This window comes from Pseudorasbora parva, chromosome 6 (genome assembly GCF_024679245.1).
Source record: "Pseudorasbora parva isolate DD20220531a chromosome 6, ASM2467924v1, whole genome shotgun sequence".
NCBI lineage: Eukaryota > Metazoa > Chordata > Actinopteri > Cypriniformes > Gobionidae > Pseudorasbora > Pseudorasbora parva.
The window spans coordinates 45,485,834-45,509,935 of NC_090177.1; the positions used below are offsets into that span (position 1 = coordinate 45,485,834).

At 38.0% G+C, this 24,102-nt stretch overlaps 1 protein-coding gene across 1 annotated transcript in view; it reads right to left on the reverse strand.

Annotated features, from left to right (window-relative positions):
- syn2a (synapsin IIa) overlaps nt 1–17,330 on the reverse strand; it is a 38,319-nt gene extending 20,989 nt beyond the window's left edge. The window contains exon 1 of the mRNA XM_067447021.1: nt 16,833–17,330. Within this exon, the coding sequence (XP_067303122.1) occupies nt 16,833–17,146 (314 nt within the window). The 5' untranslated portion in view covers nt 17,147–17,330. The remainder of the gene's footprint in view (nt 1–16,832) is intronic.
- Nucleotides 17,331–24,102: the final 6,772 nt, after the last annotated feature.

Here is a 24,102-nt window from a genome sequence, read left to right on the forward strand (position 1 = left end):
AGCAGAAATAGCTCTCTAATGTATTAATTGCAGGTCATTATTGAATAGTGAATATGTTACACACACACTGACTCAGGTCCCCTGTTAGATAGTAAATCACGACGCCTGTGTGTTTGCTGTGACATTTCTTGCTGTCATAAACACACTGTAAAGATTTAGAGTTTTTACAGCAATATCTGAGTTTAAAGGGTTAAATCAAGCAGAAATAGCTCTCTAATGTATTAATTGCTGGTCATTATTGAATAGTGATTACGTTACACACACACACTGACTCAGGTCCCCTGTTAGATAGTAAATCACGACGCCTGTGTGTTTGCTGTGACATTTCTTATCATCACAAACACACTGTAAAGATTTAGAGTTTTTGCAGCAATACCTGAGTTTAAAGGGTTAAATCAAGCAGAGATAGCTCTCTAATGTATTAATTGCAGGTCATTATTGAATAGTGATTATGTTACACACACACTGACTCAGGTCCCCTGTTAGATAGTAAATCACGACGCCTGTGTGTTTGCTGTGACATTTCTTATCATCACAAACACACTGTAAAGATTTAGAGTTTTTACAGCAATAACTGAGTTTAAAGGGTTAAATCAAGCAGAAATAGCTCTCTAATGTATTAAATGCAGGTCATTATTGAATAGTGATTACGTTACACACACACTGACTCAGGTCCCCTGTTAGATAGTAAATCACGACGCCTGTGTGTTTCTCTCCTCAACCCCCACAACCCCCCACTCACAATTTACATTTCAATAAGGGAGACTTGAAAAACCAGTTTGTGAACCACAGGCCAATAGAGCTCAAACTACCAATGTGGCAGAACCCTTCTCAAATAAACTAGAGAAGATGCTGGGATTTGCCCTGCCAAATTAAACTAAATTACAGTTTTTACAATCGCTAGGCCACGTTTCTCAATACTTTGGTCATTTTCAAAATCCTTCACACAGTTCTCCAAACCAACTTTCTGCTTCACATCAGTTATTTCACATTCAAAATCCACAAAAACCAACAAAACACTTAATTCATGTCTCGAATCAAGTGCCAATGATCCACAGTTTAGCTTGCACAGACTGAAGTTGTGATCACTGTGTGAAGAGTTGAAAAAGTTGAAAAAGTGTGTTTATTATTGAGAAATGTTTTGTAAAAGAACATTTTATATCACAACTTAACTGTGGATCAACATTGCTTTAGCAAAAAATGCATTCAATGGCAACATCTTTCAATTTACCTGAAATCTTTTCTCACTTTGACACAAACACAATCAAATCTTTGTTCTACACAGGCCAATTCACACATCCTTACATGCTGTTTTCAAAAGTGTTAAACTTATGGACAAAACAATAACATAATACAAAACTGAATGAGACAGCAATTTACAACATGTATACAGTAATATTGTAATGCAATTTATCCTGCTAAAAAAATCAAACACTATCAAAGCAACTTTGATGAAACTGAACACCATCACAAGTGTTAGTCCATTACCATCCATTCAAAAGAGGAAACTTAGGAATAATGTTGTACTGTAATGTAAGTATGCAGTGAATTATAGCAGTACAGTGTCATTCTAGTTTTGTAAAGACATTTTAATTGTATAATGTTCCTGATGTTAGTGTTGATGTAAACCTGCGCTGCTAGTGCTCTGGAAGAATGAGTTGATTTGTAAATGTAAAATTAACTGCTGTGAAGCTGAAAGTTGGTTAGCAAATTTATAAACTCCTCACTCAGTTCTCCTAAAGATTGGGAAATGTGTCCTAGCGATTGTAATTTCATTTCATCATGTAATTTCAATTTATTTTTGGCAGTGTATTTGGTCTAGGACACAGGTAACAGTAGTGAGCTTCTTTGTATCACCTGTGAGAGTCTTCATGCATTGAAATGTAAATTACTGGTGGGGGGTTGAGCAGCAAACTCAACACACACACTATTCTCTATTCCAATTTCAAGAGCACATCTAAACCACTAGCCCAAACACATTACAAGTGAAAGCACAAATAAATACAAAAGATATGATACACATGAAATAAACAGTGCTTTTCAGGACGGTCTGTCAGTAGTTGTAATATAACACTGTATTGTCCTCACTGTAAAAAAAAAAAAAAAAAAAAAAAAAAAAATATATATATATATATATTTTTTTTTATTTTTTTTTTTTATAAGTTAATAATTTTAAAGTTACTTTTTCTCAAAGTGTATGTTCACTTAACTGAACCTACTATGACATAAGCAACTATGTTTACTGGGATACTTCCTATTTTTTTAAAAATAATTTTGTATTAATTTTAGCATTTTAGTTTAGCATTCGTGGACTGTCAGAGATACAGCTTTTGGGGCGTGTGCTTTAGGTGTTCACCCATATAGCACGTGAGTAATGAAGAGCCTTCTGAAGCAAAGTGGCACGTTTGTGTAAGAACAATGTCCATATTTTAAACTTTATAGACTAAACAAACTATTTTTATTGAAAGAAATTGTGTTTTAGTGTTATTATGAAAAGAGTAACCCCTGACGCTAAGTTTTGTTTAGCTCTATCTTCTCTCTTCTGCGTTTGTCAGTGCACATACGTCAAGGATTCATGGGTGAAGAAGGGTTACTCTTTAAAGTACAACTCCGGTGAGAAATGACCCTCGGGGTAATTAACAGATGGTGGTTACCGAGTAGATCGTTCTCTGGGATGCGTTTTCATGGAAATCAAGTGTAAAGAGTTTTATCTCTAAAAACAGATTTGAGTGACGAACGCTGTGCTAAGTGATGAACTGTGACTTGGAATCTCATATGGGCCGTTGTTTCCGGAAGAAAGCACTGAACGCAGTAGAGAAAAAAAAGAAAAAAAAGTCCATGTAATTAGATTTCACAAACTTAATTCCTATCGATCAGCTCACTTAGCACAACGTTCGTGGCTCGACTAGTCGAGACTGTTTTCCAAGATGGCTGCAGTCTGTAAACGTGTAATGTACTGTCTTTAGAAAGTATCTTCTTATTAAACCGTTTGTACTCTAACAAGTTCTCAATGCTGCGGTTTGCATGTAGGGATCCTCATTATGCTGCCTTGTTAGTGTGAGGTTATTTTGAGCCTTGTTAGTGGTATTAACTAGCGATTTAATTTCACTTATTCCATGCCCCATAGACAAACATTATAAGCTAATCTGTGTTTAGAGATAAAACTCTTTAAATTCGATTTTCATGAAACCGCATCCCAGAGAACGATCTACTCGATAACCATCTGTTAATTACCCCTAGGGTCATTTCTCACCGGAGTTGTCCTTTAAGCGCAATGTGATTCGTGTGGCACTGAAAACAGAAAGCTAGTATTTTAGTCTATGGATCAGTTACTGTGTGGATCAGTTATATGATGGTTAGATGCACTTTTATGGACCGACAAGGCACTGGCATTTTAAAGCTGGGAAGAGCCAGGACTTTTTTAATATAAATTTAAATAACTCAGATTTTATTCATTTGAAAAAAGAATGTCATATACACTTGGGATGACTTGAGGGTGAGTAAATCATGGGCTAATTTTCATTTGTAGGTGAACTAACTGCTGTAAACTGGGCCCACAAACACAGTAGATCCACACAACCCCCCACACAATTTACATTTTAATAATAATAAATAAGGGAAGACTTGAAAACCTAGGGCCCTATAATTTCCGCGATCACGGAATCGTGGACGGAATCGCGGAATTGGCATATTAACGCGGAATCTGGTGTTAACGCAGATTTCCCCGGAATTTTACATATTTGTAATGAAATTCTGTGTCGTGTGGGTGGAGAACGTATGTCTGAGGAAAGTGCAGACCGGGGGAAGCAAATCTTCGCGACACAACCCCTCCCGTCATTTCAGCTCGCCCTTCAAAACAATGAAAGTATGGCGAAGTTGGTCTCCACGGCTCTGCTTTCGGCAGCGAAAAAGTTAAGAAACTCGACGCTAACGGCGGTTTCACACTGCACGCGCAGGCGGCGCAGAAGCTTTCCGTATGGAGAGCGTGAGCCGCGCTCGTGTATTGCACAGACAGACAAATATTGTCCATTCTGTCAGATTTTCCGGTGTTCTGCTCGACCCCTGTCATCTCGTGCTTTGATTTATAATGTGCACATTAGGCAGCAATGCATATCTGCTGCAAATGCAACCGTTTTCCCCTCTGTTAGTCTGTTCCAAACATGCATTTAACATGCTCTATATGGGTAGTTTACATGATAAGTAACCTTAAAGTTAAAATTAAGCATCTAGTTTTAATCATTTAAAGGGGCCTTTGAAGTTGGGGAAAAAAACTTCTGGCAGTGTTGTGTTTTCGTGTATTTTTATTTTTCACAGCTCTGGATATCATTATGGTGATTGTTAAACACACAGAACAATTCACTACATGATTTCATGGTGCAATGTTTTTTTTTATGTTAATTTTCAAATTTAAATGTTTTACTTAATAGTACTTAAGAGTACTGTAATGTGATTTTTATGATTTTTTTTTTTTTTAGTTCTTTTTAAAAAAAAATACTTGAAAGAAAAAGCTAATGGAGCACTTTCATTTTAACTTATATAAACTATTATAATTTATTTTACCGGAAAGTTTAAAGCTAATAACCATTAATATTTTAAGTATTTGAAGTGCAGTGTTATGTCAAATATCATATTTGTCCTAAAAAGTAAATGTAATGTTTGTAACCTCGATAAATTTAAGGTCATTCCTATTTTTTGTTTTATGTTGTATTATATTAACATTAAAAGCAAACTCTTTTTTCACCAAAATTACAGTAAAGGGTAAAAAAACTGAATTACCAAACATTTTAACGGAAAAAAAGGAATCTGCAAAAATTAAAACGGAAAAAACGGAATTTGGGAAAAAATAAAACGGATTTTATAGGGCCCTAAAAACCCAGTTTGTGAACCAAAGGCCAACCTAGAGGAAAGGAAAATCAAACCTGAGATCTCCTTCTCAACTCACATCTTTCTCCTAGACAGAAATGAGATCAAGTGAACATCAAATTGAGACATAAGGCTAAGTCTCCTGCTTCTCACATGTTTATCCTGAGACAAAAAATGACATTCTCTCATGTTTATCTCCTCTAAAGTTTCATAAGAGATCTCAACAACATCACATTCTATGCTCTGATTTGTCTCCTTGGCTAGAGAGACTGTATTGCTCATATGTGTCTCCTCTAAAGTTTCAGAAGGGATCTCAACAGTATCGCATGCTGTGCTCAGACTTTTTTCTTCAGCTAGATACTCTGGAACTCACTTTTGTCACCTCTAAAAAGTTTCAATAAAGATCTCAATAACATCACACAGTGTGCTCAGAATATTCTCCTTAGTCAAAGTCTCTGGCACTCTCAAATTTGTCAAACAAATGTTGGTCACTTTTTCAAAACTCTTCACACAGTGATCACAACTTCAGTCTGTGCAAGCTAAACTGTGGATCATTGGCACTTGATTTGAGACATGAATTAAGTGTTTTGTTAGTTTTTGTGGATTTTGAATGTGAAATAACTGATGTGAAGCAGAAAGTTGGTTTGGAGAACAAGTTTTGAAAATGACCAAAGTATTGAGAAACGTGGCCTAGCGATTGTAAAAACTGTAATTTAGTTTAATTTGGCAGGGCAAATCCCAGCATCTTCTCTAGTTTATTTGAGAAGGGTTCTGCCACATTGGTAGTTTGAGCTCTATTGGCCTGTGGTTCACAAACTGGTTTTTCAAGTCTCCCTTATTGAAATGTAAATTGTGAGTGGGGGGTTGTGGGGGTTGAGGAGAGAAACACACAGGCGTCGTGATTTACTATCTAACAGGGGACCTGAGTCAGTGTGTGTGTAACGTAATCACTATTCAATAATGACCTGCATTTAATACATTAGAGAGCTATTTCTGCTTGATTTAACCCTTTAAACTCAGTTATTGCTGTAAAAACTCTAAATCTTTACAGTGTTTGTGATGATAAGAAATGTCACAGCAAACACACAGGCGTCGTGATTTACTATCTAACAGGGGACCTGAGTCAGTGTGTGTGTAACATATTCACTATTCAATAATGACCTGCAATTAATACATTAGAGAGCTATTTCTGCTTGATTTAACCCTTTAAACTCAGTTATTGCTGTAAAAACTCTAAATCTTTACAGTGTTTGTGATGATAAGAAATGTCACAGCAAACACACAGGCGTCGTGATTTACTATCTAACAGGGGACCTGAGTCAGTGTGTGTGTAACGTAATCACTATTCAATAATGACCTGCATTTAATACATTAGAGAGCTATTTCTGCTTGATTTAACCCTTTAAACTCAGTTATTGCTGTAAAAACTCTAAATCTTTACAGTGTTTGTGATGATAAGAAATGTCACAGCAAACACACAGGCGTCGTGATTTACTATCTAACAGGGGACCTGAGTCAGTGTGTGTGTAACGTAATCACTATTCAATAATGACCTGCATTTAATACATTAGAGAGCTATCTCTGCTTGATTTAACCCTTTAAGCTCAGTTATTGCTGTAAAAACTCTAAATCTTTACAGTGTTTGTGATGATAAGAAATGTCACAGCAAACACACAGGCGTCGTGATTTACTATCTAACAGGGGACCTGAGTCAGTGTGTGTGTAACATAATCACTATTCAATAATGACCTGCAATTAATACATTAGAGAGCTATTTCTGCTTGATTTAACCCTTTAAACTCAGGTATTGCTGTAAAACCTCTAAATCTTTACAGAGTGTTTGTGATGATAAGAAATGTCACAGCAAACACACAGGCGTCGTGATTTACTATCTAACAGGGGACCTGAGTCAGTGTGTGTGTGTAACGTAGTCACTATTCAATAATGACCTGCAATTAATACATTAGAGAGCTATCTCTGCTTGATTTAACCCTTTAAACTCAGTTATTGCTGTAAAAACTCTAAATCTTTGCAGTGTGTTTATGATGATAAGAAATGTCACAGCAAACACACAGGCGTCGTGATTTACTATCTAACAGGGGACCTGAGTCAGTGTGTGTGTGTAACGTAATCACTATTCAATAATGACCTGCAATTAATACATTAGAGAGCTATTTCTGCTTGATTTAACCCTTTAAACTCAGTTATTGCTGTAAAAACTCTAAATCTTTACAGTGTGTTTGTGATGATAAGAAATGTCACAGCAAACACACAGGTGTCGTGATTTACTATCTAACAGGGGACCTGAGTCAGTGTGTGTGTGTAAAATAATCACTATTCAATAATGACCTGCAATTAATACATTAGAGAGCTATTTCTGCTTGATTTAACCCTTTAAACTCAGTTATTGCTGTAAAAACTCTAAATCTTTGCAGTGTGTTTATGATGATAAGAAATGTCACAGCAAACACACAGGCGTCGTGATTTACTATCTAACAGGGGACCTGAGTCAGTGTGTGTGTAACGTAATCACTATTCAATAATGACCTGCAATTAATACATTAGAGAGCTATTTCTGCTTGATTTAACCCTTTAAACTCAGTTATTGCTGTAAAAACTCTAAATCTTTACAGTGTGTTTGTGATGATAAGAAATGTCACAGCAAACACACAGGCGTTGTGATTTACTATCTAACAGGGGACCTGAATCATTTTGTTAAACATAAATAAATCAAAAGTGGTTAGTTTAAAAAGCTCATAAATGTACAAGGTGGTAAGATGGGCCTTTTATATGGGCCAAAAGTCACACATTATTTTTACAAATACTTAGCTAAAATAAAATGTTTTTAATAATGTCTATGTTAACACTTGTTTAAAAGAACTTTAGATGCAAAGTTTGTCCCATTTACCGTACCTTTTTTTTAATATAAATAAAATAATGCATTATTTTTTAATAATTATAGGCCACTGTCATTAAAATGTTATATATATATACACAGAAACAAAAAATGTTTACAAAAGCATTGAATGAGATCCCTTAATAATTTAATAAAGTTTTACGGTCTCTCCACGGCCATGATGGATGGTATTTACTATATTTATTTGTAGAAACTGAGGACACACACATTTTGATGGCAGATGTATTTCTAATTACATCCTGGTTGTTTAGATTTTTTAATCGTTTTTTCTTGGATCCTGTAGTATTTAATTTTAATGTAATGCAAAGTTTGAAACTAGTCAGGGTATTTAGTAAAGAGATATAATCTATATAATGTTTGTTCCTTTAGTAAGCAGCCTGTTAAACAGCAGCTCTAGAGTCAGAGGACAGCAGGCCATTCAAACAATAGAGGAGTGTGTGTGTGTGAACCAGGGGCGAGGCTACATAAGGGCCAGGGTGGCACTGGCCCACTCAGATTGACGGCTGGCCCACCCAATCAGAACAGACAAAAAAAAAACAAAAAAAAAATTGGGATAGCAGAAAACAATATGCCTATGTGACAACACAAATCACTTAAACACGTACAAAAAGTTTCATTAAAAAATAGGGCTGTCAAATATGTTAATAACACGTTAACGCAAATTCATTTTAACAGCACTAAATTTATTAACGCAGCGCGCATTTTCTGTTTGATCTGTGGCATAGCCCGTAGTTGGAAAAAGTGAGAGCAGTCAGACGCAAAGGATGCAGCACCAAACATTAATAGGGAAAGAAAAGGGTTGACATTAATATTCTAAACCAAAAGAGCAGTTATTGCCAACATAAGCTACCACATAAGCTAGCACATTTTTTGTTTCACTTTTATTAGACTTCAGAAAGAAAAGTGTTTTTTTTCACAGAGCGCATTCTCTGCAGTCTGAGCGCGATGCACTGCAGCTCACTCTCGCTCATGTCTGAGGTAAATCATTATCACCGATTACAGTGCACGTGTTTTATTGAACTAAATACATTACAATCGGCTAAAACGAATGCACAGGTTACTTTCCTGAACAAGCGCGCTCCCGAGTCCATGTTCTTCACACTGTCCACGTAAATCGCAGCCCAGTTCGGTGCGCACACACAAAATACCGGCAGTTGAATAGGGAGAGCGCGTCTCTTAAAGGGGCCGCACTATATTCCTACTCGTGTAATATGGACCTCCTCCAGGTATGGTGTGGTTCTGGTGCGCTCACTGGTACACATTAACAATTTTTCATACGAACTTTGCCCTGCTCTCTGAATTAAACTTCCAGTGTAAAAACTCCCTTTATATTCTTAAAATGAGAGAAATCACTACTTACACTTAATTTTTAAGTTTAGGCTTAAGAGACATGAACAATTTCTTAGATAAACATCTATGACCTTTGATACGTCTAATCTTCATGCTGTATTGATTATTATTGAATAAGTATGGTTTCACTAATAATAAATGTACATTTGCATAAAGCATGCATATTTGTCCATACTCATGTTGATTAGAGTATTAAAAACTTACTTTTAGATTTACAATTGCTAAAAATGTGCGATTAAATTGTGATTAAATATTTTAATTGATTGACAGCCCTATATTAAAAAATAATTACGGTAGAGCGAAAACATTTTCATGTAACTGCCTTATTGCAACAGCCAATCAATAAGCTTAGTAGTAATGTTTAGCCAAGATGAGTTACGTCTGCTAGTGAAATAAACTTTTAACACGGGCCACGGTGCATAACACAAGACGAAATTCTCACAGGTTAAGCTGCAAATACTTGTTTGATAACAGTTATACTGAGTTGCATAAGTGACAAGAACTGGTTATTCCATTTTAAAATTAACCCAATTACTGAACACTGATGTCTTGTTACAGTGGTCATATAGCAGCACAATATCTATATTTGTCTTCCTTGCAATAGGCTTTGTAGCTGCTTGTTATAAATTAATTTTGTATATATGAATTATATGAATTTGTTGGCAAAAAATAAATCATATATAGCTTATATTTACTGTCAAGTGATTTTGTCCCATATTGTTAAATTTGTGTAATTTGAGAGTAGTCATTGAGGTCCACCCTATTCCACCAAGGTCCACTCAGTTAAACATTTCTGGCCTCGCCACTGGTGTGAACGACGTGTGTTTAAGGGCTATTACAGTTCCTGCTCCAGCCTACAGGGGAGCTGCTGAGCATGGCCTTAAACACTCACACACTCTTAGGTCCCCTCTTGGTCAAAATTTTTAAAAATTCACCAGAGTGTTGTTTCTTGATTTTAACATTATTTAAACACACACACCTGTAGGTCCTTACTTGGTCAAACATTTAAAAAATCACCAGAGCATTTCTTTAGTTTTTTACTTCATTTTCACATGATTTAAAGCATGACCAACAGGGGACTTGAAAAATGTCCCCTCTTGGCTCAGAGGTCCCCTGTTGGTGAGTGTGTAACGACGCCAAGGTCCCCTGTTAGATAGGTAGACAAGTACACACACACACACACACACACACACACACACACACACACACACACACACACACACACACACACACACACACACACACACACACACCATTGTCATTTATGTTCATTGAATATAGTCCAGTCATTTATTTTAAAAAATGTGTTGAAATACACTCAATTTCTCGTTCATTTTCTCATTAATGTAATTATCTAATCAACCAATCACATGCCAGTTGCTTCAATGCATTTAGGGGTGTGGTCCTGGTCGAGACAATCTCCTGAACTCTAAACTGAATGTCAGAATGGGAAAGAAAGGAGATTTAAGCCATTTTGAGCGTGGCATGGTTGTTGGTGCCAGACGGGCCGGTCTGAGCATTTCCCAATCGGCTCAGTTACTGGGATTTTCACACACAACCAATTCAAATAATTTCAAACTGTTTTCTTGAACATGACAATGAGTTGACTGTACTAAAATGGCCGCCAAAGTCACCAGATCTCAACCCAATAGAGCATCTTTGGGATGTGGTGGAACGGGAGCTTCGTGCCCTGGATGTGCGTCCCACAAATCTCCATCAACTGCAAGATGCTCTCCTATCAATATGGGCCAACATTTCTAAAGAACGCTTTCAGCACCTTGTTGAATCAATACCACGTAGTATTAAGGCAGTTCTGAAGGAGAAAGGGGTCAGACACAGTATTAGTATGGTGCTCCTAATAATCCTTTAGGTGAGTGTATGTCAGTAATAAAATAGGTCGATAGCTGTTTTATAGCGCTACAGCCAAACTGGATGTGGGTTGCTGAGCTGCTGTCATCTCAGTAACACGAAGAGCTATAATTCAGAGCAGTGCAGTTTCAACGCCTTGTTAGTAATTACACATCTCGGCAATAGTGTCATGGCATGCCCTGACTGCGGGACTGCTGTCCTCGTGCTGACGGATACTACTGAGCGTCTCTCCATATCACGATACACCTTTAAACTAAAAACTCAAGTAGCTCAAATGAAGTCAAAAATGCTATTTATGTGTAGTAAAAAGAATGGTAAGCATTTTGTTATATAAAACAGCTAATATACAGTACAGAAGCTAGAATTAATAACTCCTAAATGTATTAGCTGAAAGGTTTATATCCCAGTATAAAAGAAAGCATGTTAATGTTTAATCTAATTATTTTAATGTATTACAATAAACGGCTATGGGATGTCAAATTCAATGTTCACTTGCAGTTCCTGCGTATAAGGCCCAAGAAACCCTAGACAAATAAATTACAATCAATGGAAGATTTTAATTTCTTAAACACTGAATTTCTTACAAGAACACGGCATGCTCCAGAAAAACAAAACCCAAATCACCGGAGACCTAAAAAGAGCACACGGTAGAAAATAAATCTGAGAAATAACAGAAAAGTTACAGGCAGCTTATGAACTGGACATTATCCAGTAATTTACGGACATTTCCACTAACCCAAACACACAACACAATGATGCGCAAAATACAGGGAAAACACCTATAAAATATATATACAGACAACTCCCTTTAACTATTACAGAACATTGTGCCCTATTTTCATATTCTCTAGAGTGCACTAAAAGCATTAAAGCAGTAAAACTGTTATAAGATATTGGTCAGTATGCGAGGGGATTGTATTTCCTTTGGCTGTGGACAGTTCCAGAATATTAGTTCCTATAATAGATAGAAATACTACACCGTGTGTGTCGTCATCTGTTGAGCTCTTTACATTGGGGATCGAATGACTGATGACATGCAGCAGAAAAAAAAAAAAAAAGATAAAGGTATAGATAAAGGTACTGTACTAAAAAGACAGGTACAGTGGATGGCATATACTTCATGCTTCAGAAAATATTACACAGACATTTGAAAAAGGACACAATCAACCTATCAATGACATTATGGTGTTGACTTAAATGGGTTAAAATTATAGTCCAATCGTGACCCAACAGACCTCCTTCAGTCCTGAGCTTCGAGGCAGGGGTTACTGCTGTTGAGCCACGCTTTAAACCAATGGTCACGGTCACAAGCTCAAATTATTCCCGTGTGTTTTACTCAATTAAACAATTAGCAGTTAATTCTCTAAAAACAGCGCAGAAATTTAATAAGCCCAAACTGAAACCTATAAACAATAAAGTAACATACTATTAAGAAGTAAAATAAAAGGGAAAAGCAAAACTTTGTTTTCACTTAATGTAACAACAATAAACTCTAATGGGGAATTAATTACTTACCTTAATATCTAAAAGCGTAAAAAAAAACAAAAAACAAAGCTGGGGTATGACCACTTACATGACATGAGCAAGATCCGTATTATAATAAATATATATTAATGCAACCCTTTTAAACATGACATGTATTATAGGTTATTATATGTTTCTTATATGTTTGAGACAGTTAGAAATGAAACCGCTCTGGTCAGGTGATTATTTACACCAACCATGGAAATATGTTATAACACGTTCTCTAAAGCTTTGACAAATACTGAGTCACAAAAATAAATTCATAATCCAATCAAACAAATCAACCGCCTTGCTTTTTCTGAACAATATCTGACCATTTCTTCTGCATGCATACAGATACAGATTTAAATATTTAGCATGAAATCACTCCGGTTCACATTAATCACTTGAAGAAATGACCGGGAACATTAGGGGTGTAACAATATAGCCTGTCTCAATATATCACAATACAAAAATACAACAATATGTATCATGGATAGTTACAATCCATACCGTGTACAGTCCAACCAAAATAAAAATACTATGCAAGTAAAAAAATTCACCGTTACAGTGTTTTAGTGTTAGCATGCACTACGCTAAACTGCTACATATACATTATGAATATGTATAATGTATAATAATGTGTTCCTGATGCCTAATGTTTCCAGTTAAAAGTGTCCTACATTATGTTAAATGTATCTAGTCAGTGTCAGAGAGCATATTCATCTTCAATAATTCTGCATTTTCAGCTTCAGAATCCTGAATATTTTTATTCTGGTGTCATTGTCCTGGGCTTTAGGTTTCCTGCACCAAGTCCAAAACTATTCATTTACACACCAATGTTATACCAAATTTAGTGTTTATTTTGTTAATCTTTAACCATATGCTTTTGAGTAGCGTAATAATATCGTATTGTGATTTCAGTATCGTGATATGTGTCGAATCGTGACATGAGGGTACACTCAAAAAAATGATGCAGGCCCTTCATAGATAAGACACACTTAAATTATATTTACTTTACCTAATTAAATTAAGTTGTGTCGAAATGTCTTCAATCAGCCTAATATATTTAAAACTGAAGTGTACTTAATTAATTTGCATTAAAACTACATGATATTTGTGCTGCCATAACTAACGGCAGTGGATCTGTAGTTCCCAGCATGCTTTGCAAGGGACTGTGCTAGGAGTGAAAATGTCTGGAATAAAGTGTTATTTCACGAGTTCACACTTACAAATAATTCAGATAGAATAAATGGTATGCGTATTTGGCGTGCTGTCCGAGGAGAGGGCTCCGAGCTCGGTATTTGGCCCGAACCCAGAGTACTCCCCCCGTATTTCTGGTTAGGAAAGTTAACCAGGTGCGTGTGAGGTAGAAGGGGTGGTGGAGGGATGCTGCAAACTTTGTCAAGGAACGTTGGTGAGTTGACTGGATATTTATGTGATCCTCCACTTGAGCTGATTGGTAGACATGTTGATTACTGATTGTTGACAGCTGGTTGGAATGACATCATGATTAGGTAGATCATTTGAACGTGCTTCTCCCGAACTTAGTTTTTTAAGAAACATCATTTTGTGTGTTTTTAGTAAAGGGAAATATGTTATTAGTTTATGTTGTTAGTGTTTAATGTTCTGTTGGACATTGAGGAGTTTCTGTAATTTTGTGGTTAGCATTATGCAGAAGTGTGTGTGTGTGTGTGTGTGTGTGTGTGTGTGTGTGTGTGTGTGTGTGTGTGTGTGTGTGTGTGTGTGTGTGTGTGTGTGTGTGTGTGTGTGTGTGTGTGTGTGTGTGTGTGTGTGTGTGTGTGTGTGTGTGTGTAGTCTGTGGGCACTTATACAAATTCATTGGATGAATTCCTGCTCTCAATTAAATATTTTATTTTGTCTAAGGAGTTAATTTTGCATTTTATTTTTTAAAAATATGCTTGTTGTTATTAATTTTTTTAAAGGCAAATTAAATTGATAAGTGTTCACCTTACATAATAAACGTTTATAAATTTAACAATTCAAATGGTTTGTATTTACTCAAAGAAAGTAAGCTTTACTTGAATTTTTTTGTTCATTTAACTAAATATAACTCAATTGTTACTCGTAAAAATTGCTCGATACAGTGGTGTGCAGCCATGATGACACTGCATCAAACAGAGCTGCGTCTCCCAAAAAATATACTAGGAAAACATTGACGCTTTTAAACACGCAGCACAGAACAATGCTCATCAGAAGACAGAAAAACATATGTTTGAGTTATCACAATAAACAAATAGAAGTTGTAGCCTACATTTAAATGTAATGTTAAAAGTTGACATTGATCATGTTCTATTATATAATAAATGTTAATATAAATCATACACTATCAGAATAAAAAGGATGCATTTTATGGGTGCAATGTTCACTGACAGTCCCTTATGAAAATGAACCATGGTTTATTTTTTTTACTACAGTGACCGTAGCTCAACTTGTATTTGTAGATTTCCATGGTTACCACTACAATTAAACATTTTTAGCATGTGTCAAAAAATATATAATCTAACAAATTGCAATTAAGCCATATTAAATGTTAAAATACATTTGAAATATAATGTTAAGTGGATATCTTTACCCATTTTACTCTTAGCAAATTTTAATAAAAGTCCAGTTTAAATGTATCGTATTGGTGATACTGCCCTTGAAAGTATCCTATCGGTATCGGTGATACTGGCCCTGAAAGCATCGTATCGTATCGGTATTGGTGATACTGGCCCTGAAAGTATCGGTATTGTATCAGTATCGGTGATACTGGCCCTGAAAGTATCGTATCATATCGGTATCGGTGATACTGGCCCTGAAAGTATCGTATCGGTATTGGTGATACTGGCCCTGAAAGTATCGGTATTGTATCAGTATCGGTGATACTGGGCCTGAAAGTATCGTATCATATCGGTATCGGTGATACTGGCCCTGAAAGTATCGTATCATATCGGTATCGGTGATACTGGCCCTGAAAGTATCGGTATTGTATTAGGATCGGTGATACTGGCCCTGAAAGTATCGTATCATATCGGTATCGGTGATACTGGCCCTGAAAGTATCGTATCATATCGGTATCGGTGATACTGGCCCTGAAAGTATCGGTATCGTATAAGTATCGGTGATACTGGCCCTGAAAGTATCGGTATTGTATTAGGATCGGTGATACTGGCCCTGAAAGTATCGTATCATATCGGTATCGTATCATATCAATACGATAGTTATTGTGTGTTATTGTGATAGATACTGGCCCTGAAAGTATCGTATCATATCGGTATTGGTGATACTGGCCCTGAAAGTATTGTATCGTATCGGTGTTGGTGATACTGGCCCTGAAAGTATCGGTATTGTATCAGTATCGGTGATACTGGCCCTGAAAGTATCGTATCGTATCGGTGTTGGTGATACTGGCCCTGAAAGTATCGTATCGTATCGTAATCGGTATCTGTGATACTGGCCCTGAAAGTATCGGTATCGTATCAAAAAAAAACTAAAGTGGTATCGCCCATGATCCCTACTGGGGTTTATACAGTGATGGCATTGCCTTTTCCCAGTCAATACCAGCAATGAATCACACTAGAAAAAAAGTTTCTTAAAGGGGTCTTTGGCAGGGTGTCCGATCCCATGAAGAACCTTTAATAACCAAAGAACCTTTCCATTGCACAAAAGGTTCTTTACACTATAAAATGGCTAGACAAAAATGTTCTTTAACCCTTTACGGACATATCAACAGTACGGTCACACACACTTTTGAAAATTGATGGCAAAAAGGTGTTTATGTATTTGTCTTGTATTTTGCTATATTTGTATTGTTTGGACTCCACCCAACTAACTACATAAGTATGGTTTGATTCCCTACTTAACTGATATCTTGTTTAACCCTACTATTTGATGACCGATCAGCAACTTCATTAATTTGTGTGACCGACTGAAGTGTGCAAACTGATACTGTCACCTGAAAACGGAAAAGTCCCATCCCTCCTTGCCAACATCAGACAGGGGGGTGGAGCAAAAGAGCAGGAGAAGAATTAAGTCTCATCTCTTTCTTTTGACTGCATTTTTAACACTTAAAGTAAGGTCTACAGTGCGGTTGAGAAATCAGCTAAAGCAAAGGTTACCTTTCACAAAACGGTTCTTTGGGGAACCAAAAATTGTTCTTCTATGGCATCACTATGAAACCCCATTTTTTTGGTTCTTCCTGGCGCCTTTATTTTTAAGGATGCATGTGCATTTACTATATTCGCCACCAATTGAAATAATGATAGCACTAAATAAATAAGGATTTAAACCCCCAGTGTGGTTATGAAGTGAAGCCCGTCGCTCTTACCAGTCGTGCTGTGCTTCATCGATGACCAGCAGGATCTTGTGTCGCTTGGATGCGGGCACAGCCGTCTGCTCCACCAGCCCTGCCGAGGCGGCTGTCTGCTTCACCACATTGGTGATGGAGTTGAAGAAACCCGTCCCTAATGGCTGGGGCTGGACGGGCTTCCTCTCCTGGCCCGGGGATGCCGGAGCTGGTCCTGATGCGGGTCCAGGGGGTGGAGGCTGAGGAGGATCTGGTTTCTGCAGGTCTGACATGTAGCCATTAGGCAGGTTGGAGATGAAGGTGCTGTCGGACAGACGCCGGCGCAGGTAGTTCATGACGGCAGGCTAGAGGAGCAGCGCTGATTTGAAAATAGATGAGGAGATATCGCAGGATTTATCCCAGCCAGCAGGAGACGGCTCAGAGTGAGATGCTGGGATCCCTCCTTGCGTCGTCGCAGTGTTTTCTCCCCTCTCAGCTTTGAGCACGTCACACACACACACACACACACACACACACACACACACACACACACACACACACACACACACACACACACACACACACACACACACACACACACACACGTAAGCAGCCAATCAGAGGCGTGCTGCATCCCTGCGTGTGCTGCTGGTCTCTCCCCTCCCCCATCTCTGCTCGTATCTCTCCTGCAGTCCGCGCGTGTGTGTGTGTGTGTGTGTGTGTGTGTGTGTGTGTGTGTGTTTGGAGACTAGAGTCGAATGGGCACGTGAGCTTCTCCTCATAGCACTGCTGCTTAGGTTCTCTCGCAGGAAGTACTCCTAGAGAAATTGCTGGAAGTATCAGAGCATGTTTCATGAGCTGTCACGACACTGCTCACAGCTTACCCGATTCTTGTTGGCATGCAAAATAAGACATTGCAGGATCATTAAACAGTTTATTTGTCTTCTTGTGAATGTGCAGTTTGACCTTGATTTATTATTAACCGATATGCAATCATGATAGCCAATTAATAATGCTCCTGTTTAAATGCTTCAGTAAAATCCAAGTAAAATGAATGACCTGTATCAACTATAATACTGATCTGCCCGCATTGTCGCTCTATGATAAATTGAAATGAGCTGATAACATCACTGTTTTCTCCAGAACGACTGTACAGCCTAATCTAATCCTGTTGCAATATTGTCCTGTTTAACACTGAAGCTGCTTTGACACAATCGGCACTGTAAAAGCACGATTATAAATAAAGGTGACATGACTTCACTGTGTATTTTCAGTTTAGCATCTCTCAAAGTTTCCCAGCGTCTTAGCCTTTGGTTTAACTCTTGTGCATTGTGATTTGGTGATTTGGTCAGGGTGTCCATCAGCAGGAGAGCCAGAGGCGGCTGCACACAGATATCATGTCTAGAGTATATCTCACAATTATATTTCAAAGCGAGTCACAGTGAATCGGAGACGAGGCACTATTGGCTGGCGCTCCACCCATATCTTATTGACATGCGACATATCTTTCTACTCACTCAGTTACGTGTTGAGCGAGTAGCCCTGCTGAAAAATAAACCATGTTTGATGTTAGTCCAGGCTGGTTTATTCTGGTTAGAGCTGGTCTAGTGATGATTTCAATAAGAGGTGCAAACCGGGACAGTTTTTTGTGTGTGTGTGTGTGTGTGTGTGTGTGTGTGTGTGTGCTGCTTTTAAGATGATGTGCAAGTCAGTAAGAATCAGTAAGAGTACACTGAAAACTATAAACCAGTCAGAAACATTTAGCATCACATGCTATTGTTTTTATATATATATTTTTTTAGCAAAACTGTTTATTAATTTGTGTTGAGTTACTTTATGAATAATGAACTATCTTATGGCATGTTGCAGATTGATTGACTTTTTGTAGAAAAAAAGTGATTTCTTTATTTTAATGACTTTTTTAAAATTCATTTGTAGTATTTTCTTGTATCTTGTAGTATTTTCTTTTTACATTGTGTAATTTCATCGTCATTTACATTATTCCATCACCTTTACATTATCCCATTACATCTATATGAGGCTGCTGTCACTTTAAGACGTTATGCATGCATCCATTAAATGATAATTTCGCTCAACTGTTTACTCTCACTTTAGATATAACTGATTGTTTACACGACTACTCACCAAGACAGGCGTTCTGACACATAAATGTGTGTATATGACCATTTAAGCACACGATTCAGATGTGCTCCACAGAAAGAACCGAATTCAGTTCTCTGTTGCGGTTTATTGTGCGTTTAATAGCTCATAATCAAGCACGTCCCGCTCTTTCTTCTCATTCAGCCAAGTTCTTTTGCTGTCACTGTCCCACGGTTTTTTTTTGATGGCCTTTTTTTCGTATCCTATATTTTCATAATCATCATAAATTAGGTATCATTCGAAAGCTTTACGAACTCAAAATTCATCCTCTGAAAACCGTCTTGCATTCGGACGTTGCGTTACCGTGGAAACGGTGCTCACATTTCTTCTAGCAGGCTCCTCCCCTAGTCGACAGTGTTTTATATTACAAAAAATATTTTAAAGGTGCCCTAAAATTAGTTGAAACAATATGTTAAATTGTTCTCTGATATCTACACAGAGGGTATGTGGCTTATTTAAGGGGAGAAATTGTCCAGATACAGTTGTACAGGTCCATTTACAGCCCTATAAATTGTCCCTAGGATGTAATGCTCTGTGCTGCCAATAGCAATTGGGCAACATTTTCACAAGTGTTTTTCCGCATTCGTCATCCTAAAAATTTGGCACACACAAAAACCTTGCACACAGTGGCTCTGAATTAGGGCTGCACAATAAATCGCAATAAAATCGCACGCGATGTGGCAGAGGCTGTGATAACTGCATGCGCAGCTTCTCGGAGCAGCACGGCTGTGATCAGTAGTAAATCAGTGGCTGCTCCACAAGCCAGAGGGCGCTCCTGTGCAGGAAACGCCAAGTATATCTCGCAGAAGTACAATAGCTCACCTCATTCAAGGAAATCCAAGGGGGTAATCTAGCGCTCGGAAAGCGTTCCACCCCTAGGGGCTGCCATTGCTGACCAAGCCATCACCTGCTGTTAGCATCCCATTGACTCCCATTCATTTTTGAGTCACTTTGACAGTGAATAACTTTACATCTGAGACGTTTAAAGACTCCATTTGTCCATTGTTTATTTCTAAAGAAACACGACAATGCATAAAAGGCTCCATTACCTTGTATCTTACACTATCGCCCCGCAGAAGCTGTTTTTGTAAAAATAGGCTAACGATTGCGTCATAACCAACGCGACTCTGTCGCACAGTTGAGAAATTACCGTATAGACCTGAGGAGACGCTCGGGAGCAATCTTTTACTGTCTATGAGGCAGTCGGGGGGACGTGGAGACATAAAGTCTGATAAAGTCAAGGGAGAAGAATGGAGAGAAGCCCATAGTGAGCCAAAAGCAACGGGAGAAAATATTTAAACAACGCGATTCAGATTTCGCTTTCCACATCTACTAGAAGACCTACAGCTGTCAGACAGGAGGCTCACGTCACATCTACGTCCTCAAGCTCAGTCTGAGCCTGCGCAGTTCGCTCCGCCATCAGGAAGTGAGAGCCCCTAGGTTGACTTCATTCTTTCGCCGTAGACGTCAATGGGATCGCTCGGTCCATTTCTTTTACTGTCTATGAGGAAATCGCTATAGCTATGAACATCATACTATCGGTGAGCTGAATTTAATTGAACACGACTGCTTCTCATGTTTGGAACGATGTTTGACGCGTGTTGCTTTTTCAAAGGCATGTTATAAGCATGTTTTCATGTAAAATGCGATATATCGTGCAGCCCTACTCTCAAAATGTGTGCTACGGATGCAAAAAAGCCAGAAAATGTTACTGAATGTAATCTGAATTTTTTTTCTGACAGACGAGAAATTTTGGACCTTAAAGGAATAGTTCACTTAAAAATTAAAATGTCCTGATATTTTACTTACCCCCATCTCATCCAAGGTGTTCATGTCTTTCTTTCTTCAGTCGAAAAGTTTTTTGAGGAAAACATTCCAGGATTTTTCTCCGCATAATTGACTTTAATGGGAACCAACGGTTGAAGGTCTAAATCAACGCAGTTTCAGAGGAAGATCCCAGACGAGGAATAGGGGCTGATCTAGGCAAACCATCTGTAATTTAAAAAAAACATTTATATACTTTGTAACCTAAATTGCTCATCTTGAACTGCTCTGCAACATGCCACAGATTGTGTAATCACGTCGGCAACACTTCCCATAACACCTGATGTACTCGTTACATCATAAGAAGAGTGGCATCTACACTAATGTTAGTCTCTCTGTTTATCCCGAGGTTTACTGCAGTCGGCCGGATCCGGATCAGATGGTCTATTGGATCAGATCAGATGCTGGACCTGCGGCTGGACATGACCAACACATCCTGGAGTGTCTGCAGAGCGGGTCAATTAAACTCCCCTGTAGATGCTCCATCAACACGACATCCTCAATAAACCCGTCTCCGGTGTGACGACTCCAATCTTCAGAATAATCTTACAATTGATCTAATATGACTTAAGACCTGTAATGTCGCCAGAATCATAATCATACAGAGGAGAACTGGCCCCCCGACTGAGTCTGGTGGTTTCTCCAAGGTTTATTTTTCTCCATCATGCCCTGATGGAGGTTTGGTTCCTTTGGTCACCTTTGGCTTGGCTTGCTCAGTTGGGGACACTAACATTTCAACTATCACTGATCGGCCAACATTGTCACTCTATGATAAATTAAAATACGCTGATAACATCACTGTTTACTCCAGAGCAACTGTACAGCCGAATCTAATCCTGCTGCAGTATTGTCCTGTTTAACACTGAAGCTGCTTTGACAATTCGTCATTGTAAAAGCGCGATATAAATAAAGGTGACTTGGCTTGAGTAGTTCACTTTAAAATTAAAACGACTCATAAAAAGCACATCCATTCATCCTAAAAGCAAATCCATCCATCATTAAAGTGCTCCACACAGCTCTGTGGGTTAATAAAGGCCTTCAGAAGCGAATCCATGGGGATTTGTTGGAAAATATCCATATTTGGTAGATTTGAAGAAAGTTACTGTCATTTGGCTAGTAAATGAATGACATACATTATTACCATATTTTTATCAAGCTTTATGCAGGGTTGCCATCAAGAATTTAGCGTGATTTCAGGCCACATTGCGAAACCTGCGCTTTATTTCATATTTAAAATAAGTCTAAGCTTTTAAAAATTGTAAAGTTTTAATACGAAACTCAAACAAATAGCATTTTGGCTCACTCGATGTGGCATAAAAGTTTATGGTGCACCTCAAACAAGGGAATTGATCGTAATTTAATACAAATCCATGAATGGCTTATGCAGATCATTCACAGCTTATGGACCACACCGCAGGCTGCTCTGATATGTTGTCTTTATAGTGTTTAACTTGTCTGGCATAAAGTGTTCAGTTTTAAGTATTTCCCCCGGCGTGAACATAAATATCAGTAAACCCGATTTCTGGCCACATGTCCATGGACCACTGGTTCTTTAGTGAGTTACACTAAGGAACATTGCGTTTAAATGCCTTTGATTAAGAAGATAATCGTTCGCTTTACCCCGTTTTCGCAGTTTCTTGAATGTTTAGCTCATAGATATGGAATGAATTTTGTGCCATAATTAAACAAACAAATCCAGCATTTTGCAAACCAACACGATCTGCTTTGCAAAGGAAAACACGACTTGCAAACAAACAGAGAGCGATGTGCAAATGCAGTTCAGGCAGATTTTCCCACAAATGGGTTCGGGCTCTAATCCGCTCTTATGTAGTTTTTTTCTTTTTCTTCTTCATTAAAATCAAAGATGTTCAATGATTGTATATTAAGAGCAGGAACACAGGGTATAGAGTCTCTCTCCGCAACGGCATTAAAGGTGTACTTCAGCGCTGGGAAGATGAATCTGTATTTAAACTGGGTCATCAGTGTAGCAGAAATGTGAAATTATTTTTGAATTTGGTGCCTTCTAGACTGAGAAAAGACAGAAAATGTATTTTTGTCCCATGAGGATGAAAGACTACAATTCCCAGAATGCTTCGCTGCCCTGTGAGGCCACTCCCAAAGCCACCGCTACTGGATTACTGTGACTGAGTTGGAGGAGACACTACAATTAAAAACTGAACGTGTGTGTTCAATATAATGAGTGAGTCGCCGCGCGAGTCTCACAGCACTGAGCACTAACTGCACGAGTGATGAGAGCTGAGGTAATCGCGACTACACTCGCGGCATACATTCACAACGCGAGTTCAGTCTGGTGCGTTTCAGTTCATGCCAGTTCATGCCAGTTCAGTCACAAGCTTAACTTTCATAGAAATTAATTTGAGAAGTTAAAAGACTTGCATTGCTCAGCATAGCTCCGTTTAAATGAGTGCCTGTAGCTGAGCTGAGCTCTGAGTGTGATCTCCATCCCACATGAGCGGGTTCAAAACATGCGGAAATGGCTCCCTCTGCTGGCTGTAGTCTTTAGCCTTTGGCCAAACATTCCTCCTATGATGCAAAAATCGTCAATTTGCATCATAGGAGGAATTTTTCCAGAAATAAAATGCATAAATCTCTTGTCTCAGGGGGATATGAGGGAGGAAAGCACATTTATTTGAATATACTCCAGGGTTTCTACTGATACAGAGCCATATGCTAATCGCTGAAGTAACCCTTTAAGCAATAGATTGGCGTGTGTAAAGGGTGTATGCACAAGCCAAAAGAGAACGCAAACCCTGCCTACTTTGATTTGATTGGCCATCTCAATCATTTTGACATTGACAAGCAGTTAGACCTGAGGCAAAACAGACTAAAATGTTACTTTTAAACCTTTAAAATTTGGCCCTTTCTAATTATTGGGGGGGGACCTTTTCCCTTCAATGTCTATGGTGGTTACGACCCTGCAGTGCAATAGCCTACACCCACAATACTTTGAACAAATCCAAAAATAGATAAAATGGTATAGTTTTAACAGTGTTCATCAAAGTGCTAAATTTGATATTGCATCAGAGGTGAACTATAGTTGGCTGGGCTTGGTCCTTCTCCCCCACACACAGGGAAATGGTGACAGCAGAAAAACTTATAATATATAGCCTACTCTGCTTAAAATATATTTTATTTTATCAGGATTTACCGTATTTAATGTGACAATAACATATACAAAACTAAATGTGTCTAAACTTTACTCCACAACACAGCCTATTGTTGGATTTTTGTATTGCAATATATTGTGACACGATACACCCCTTACACTATTTTGAATGTTCTCATTTGAATTGTATCATCAAATGTA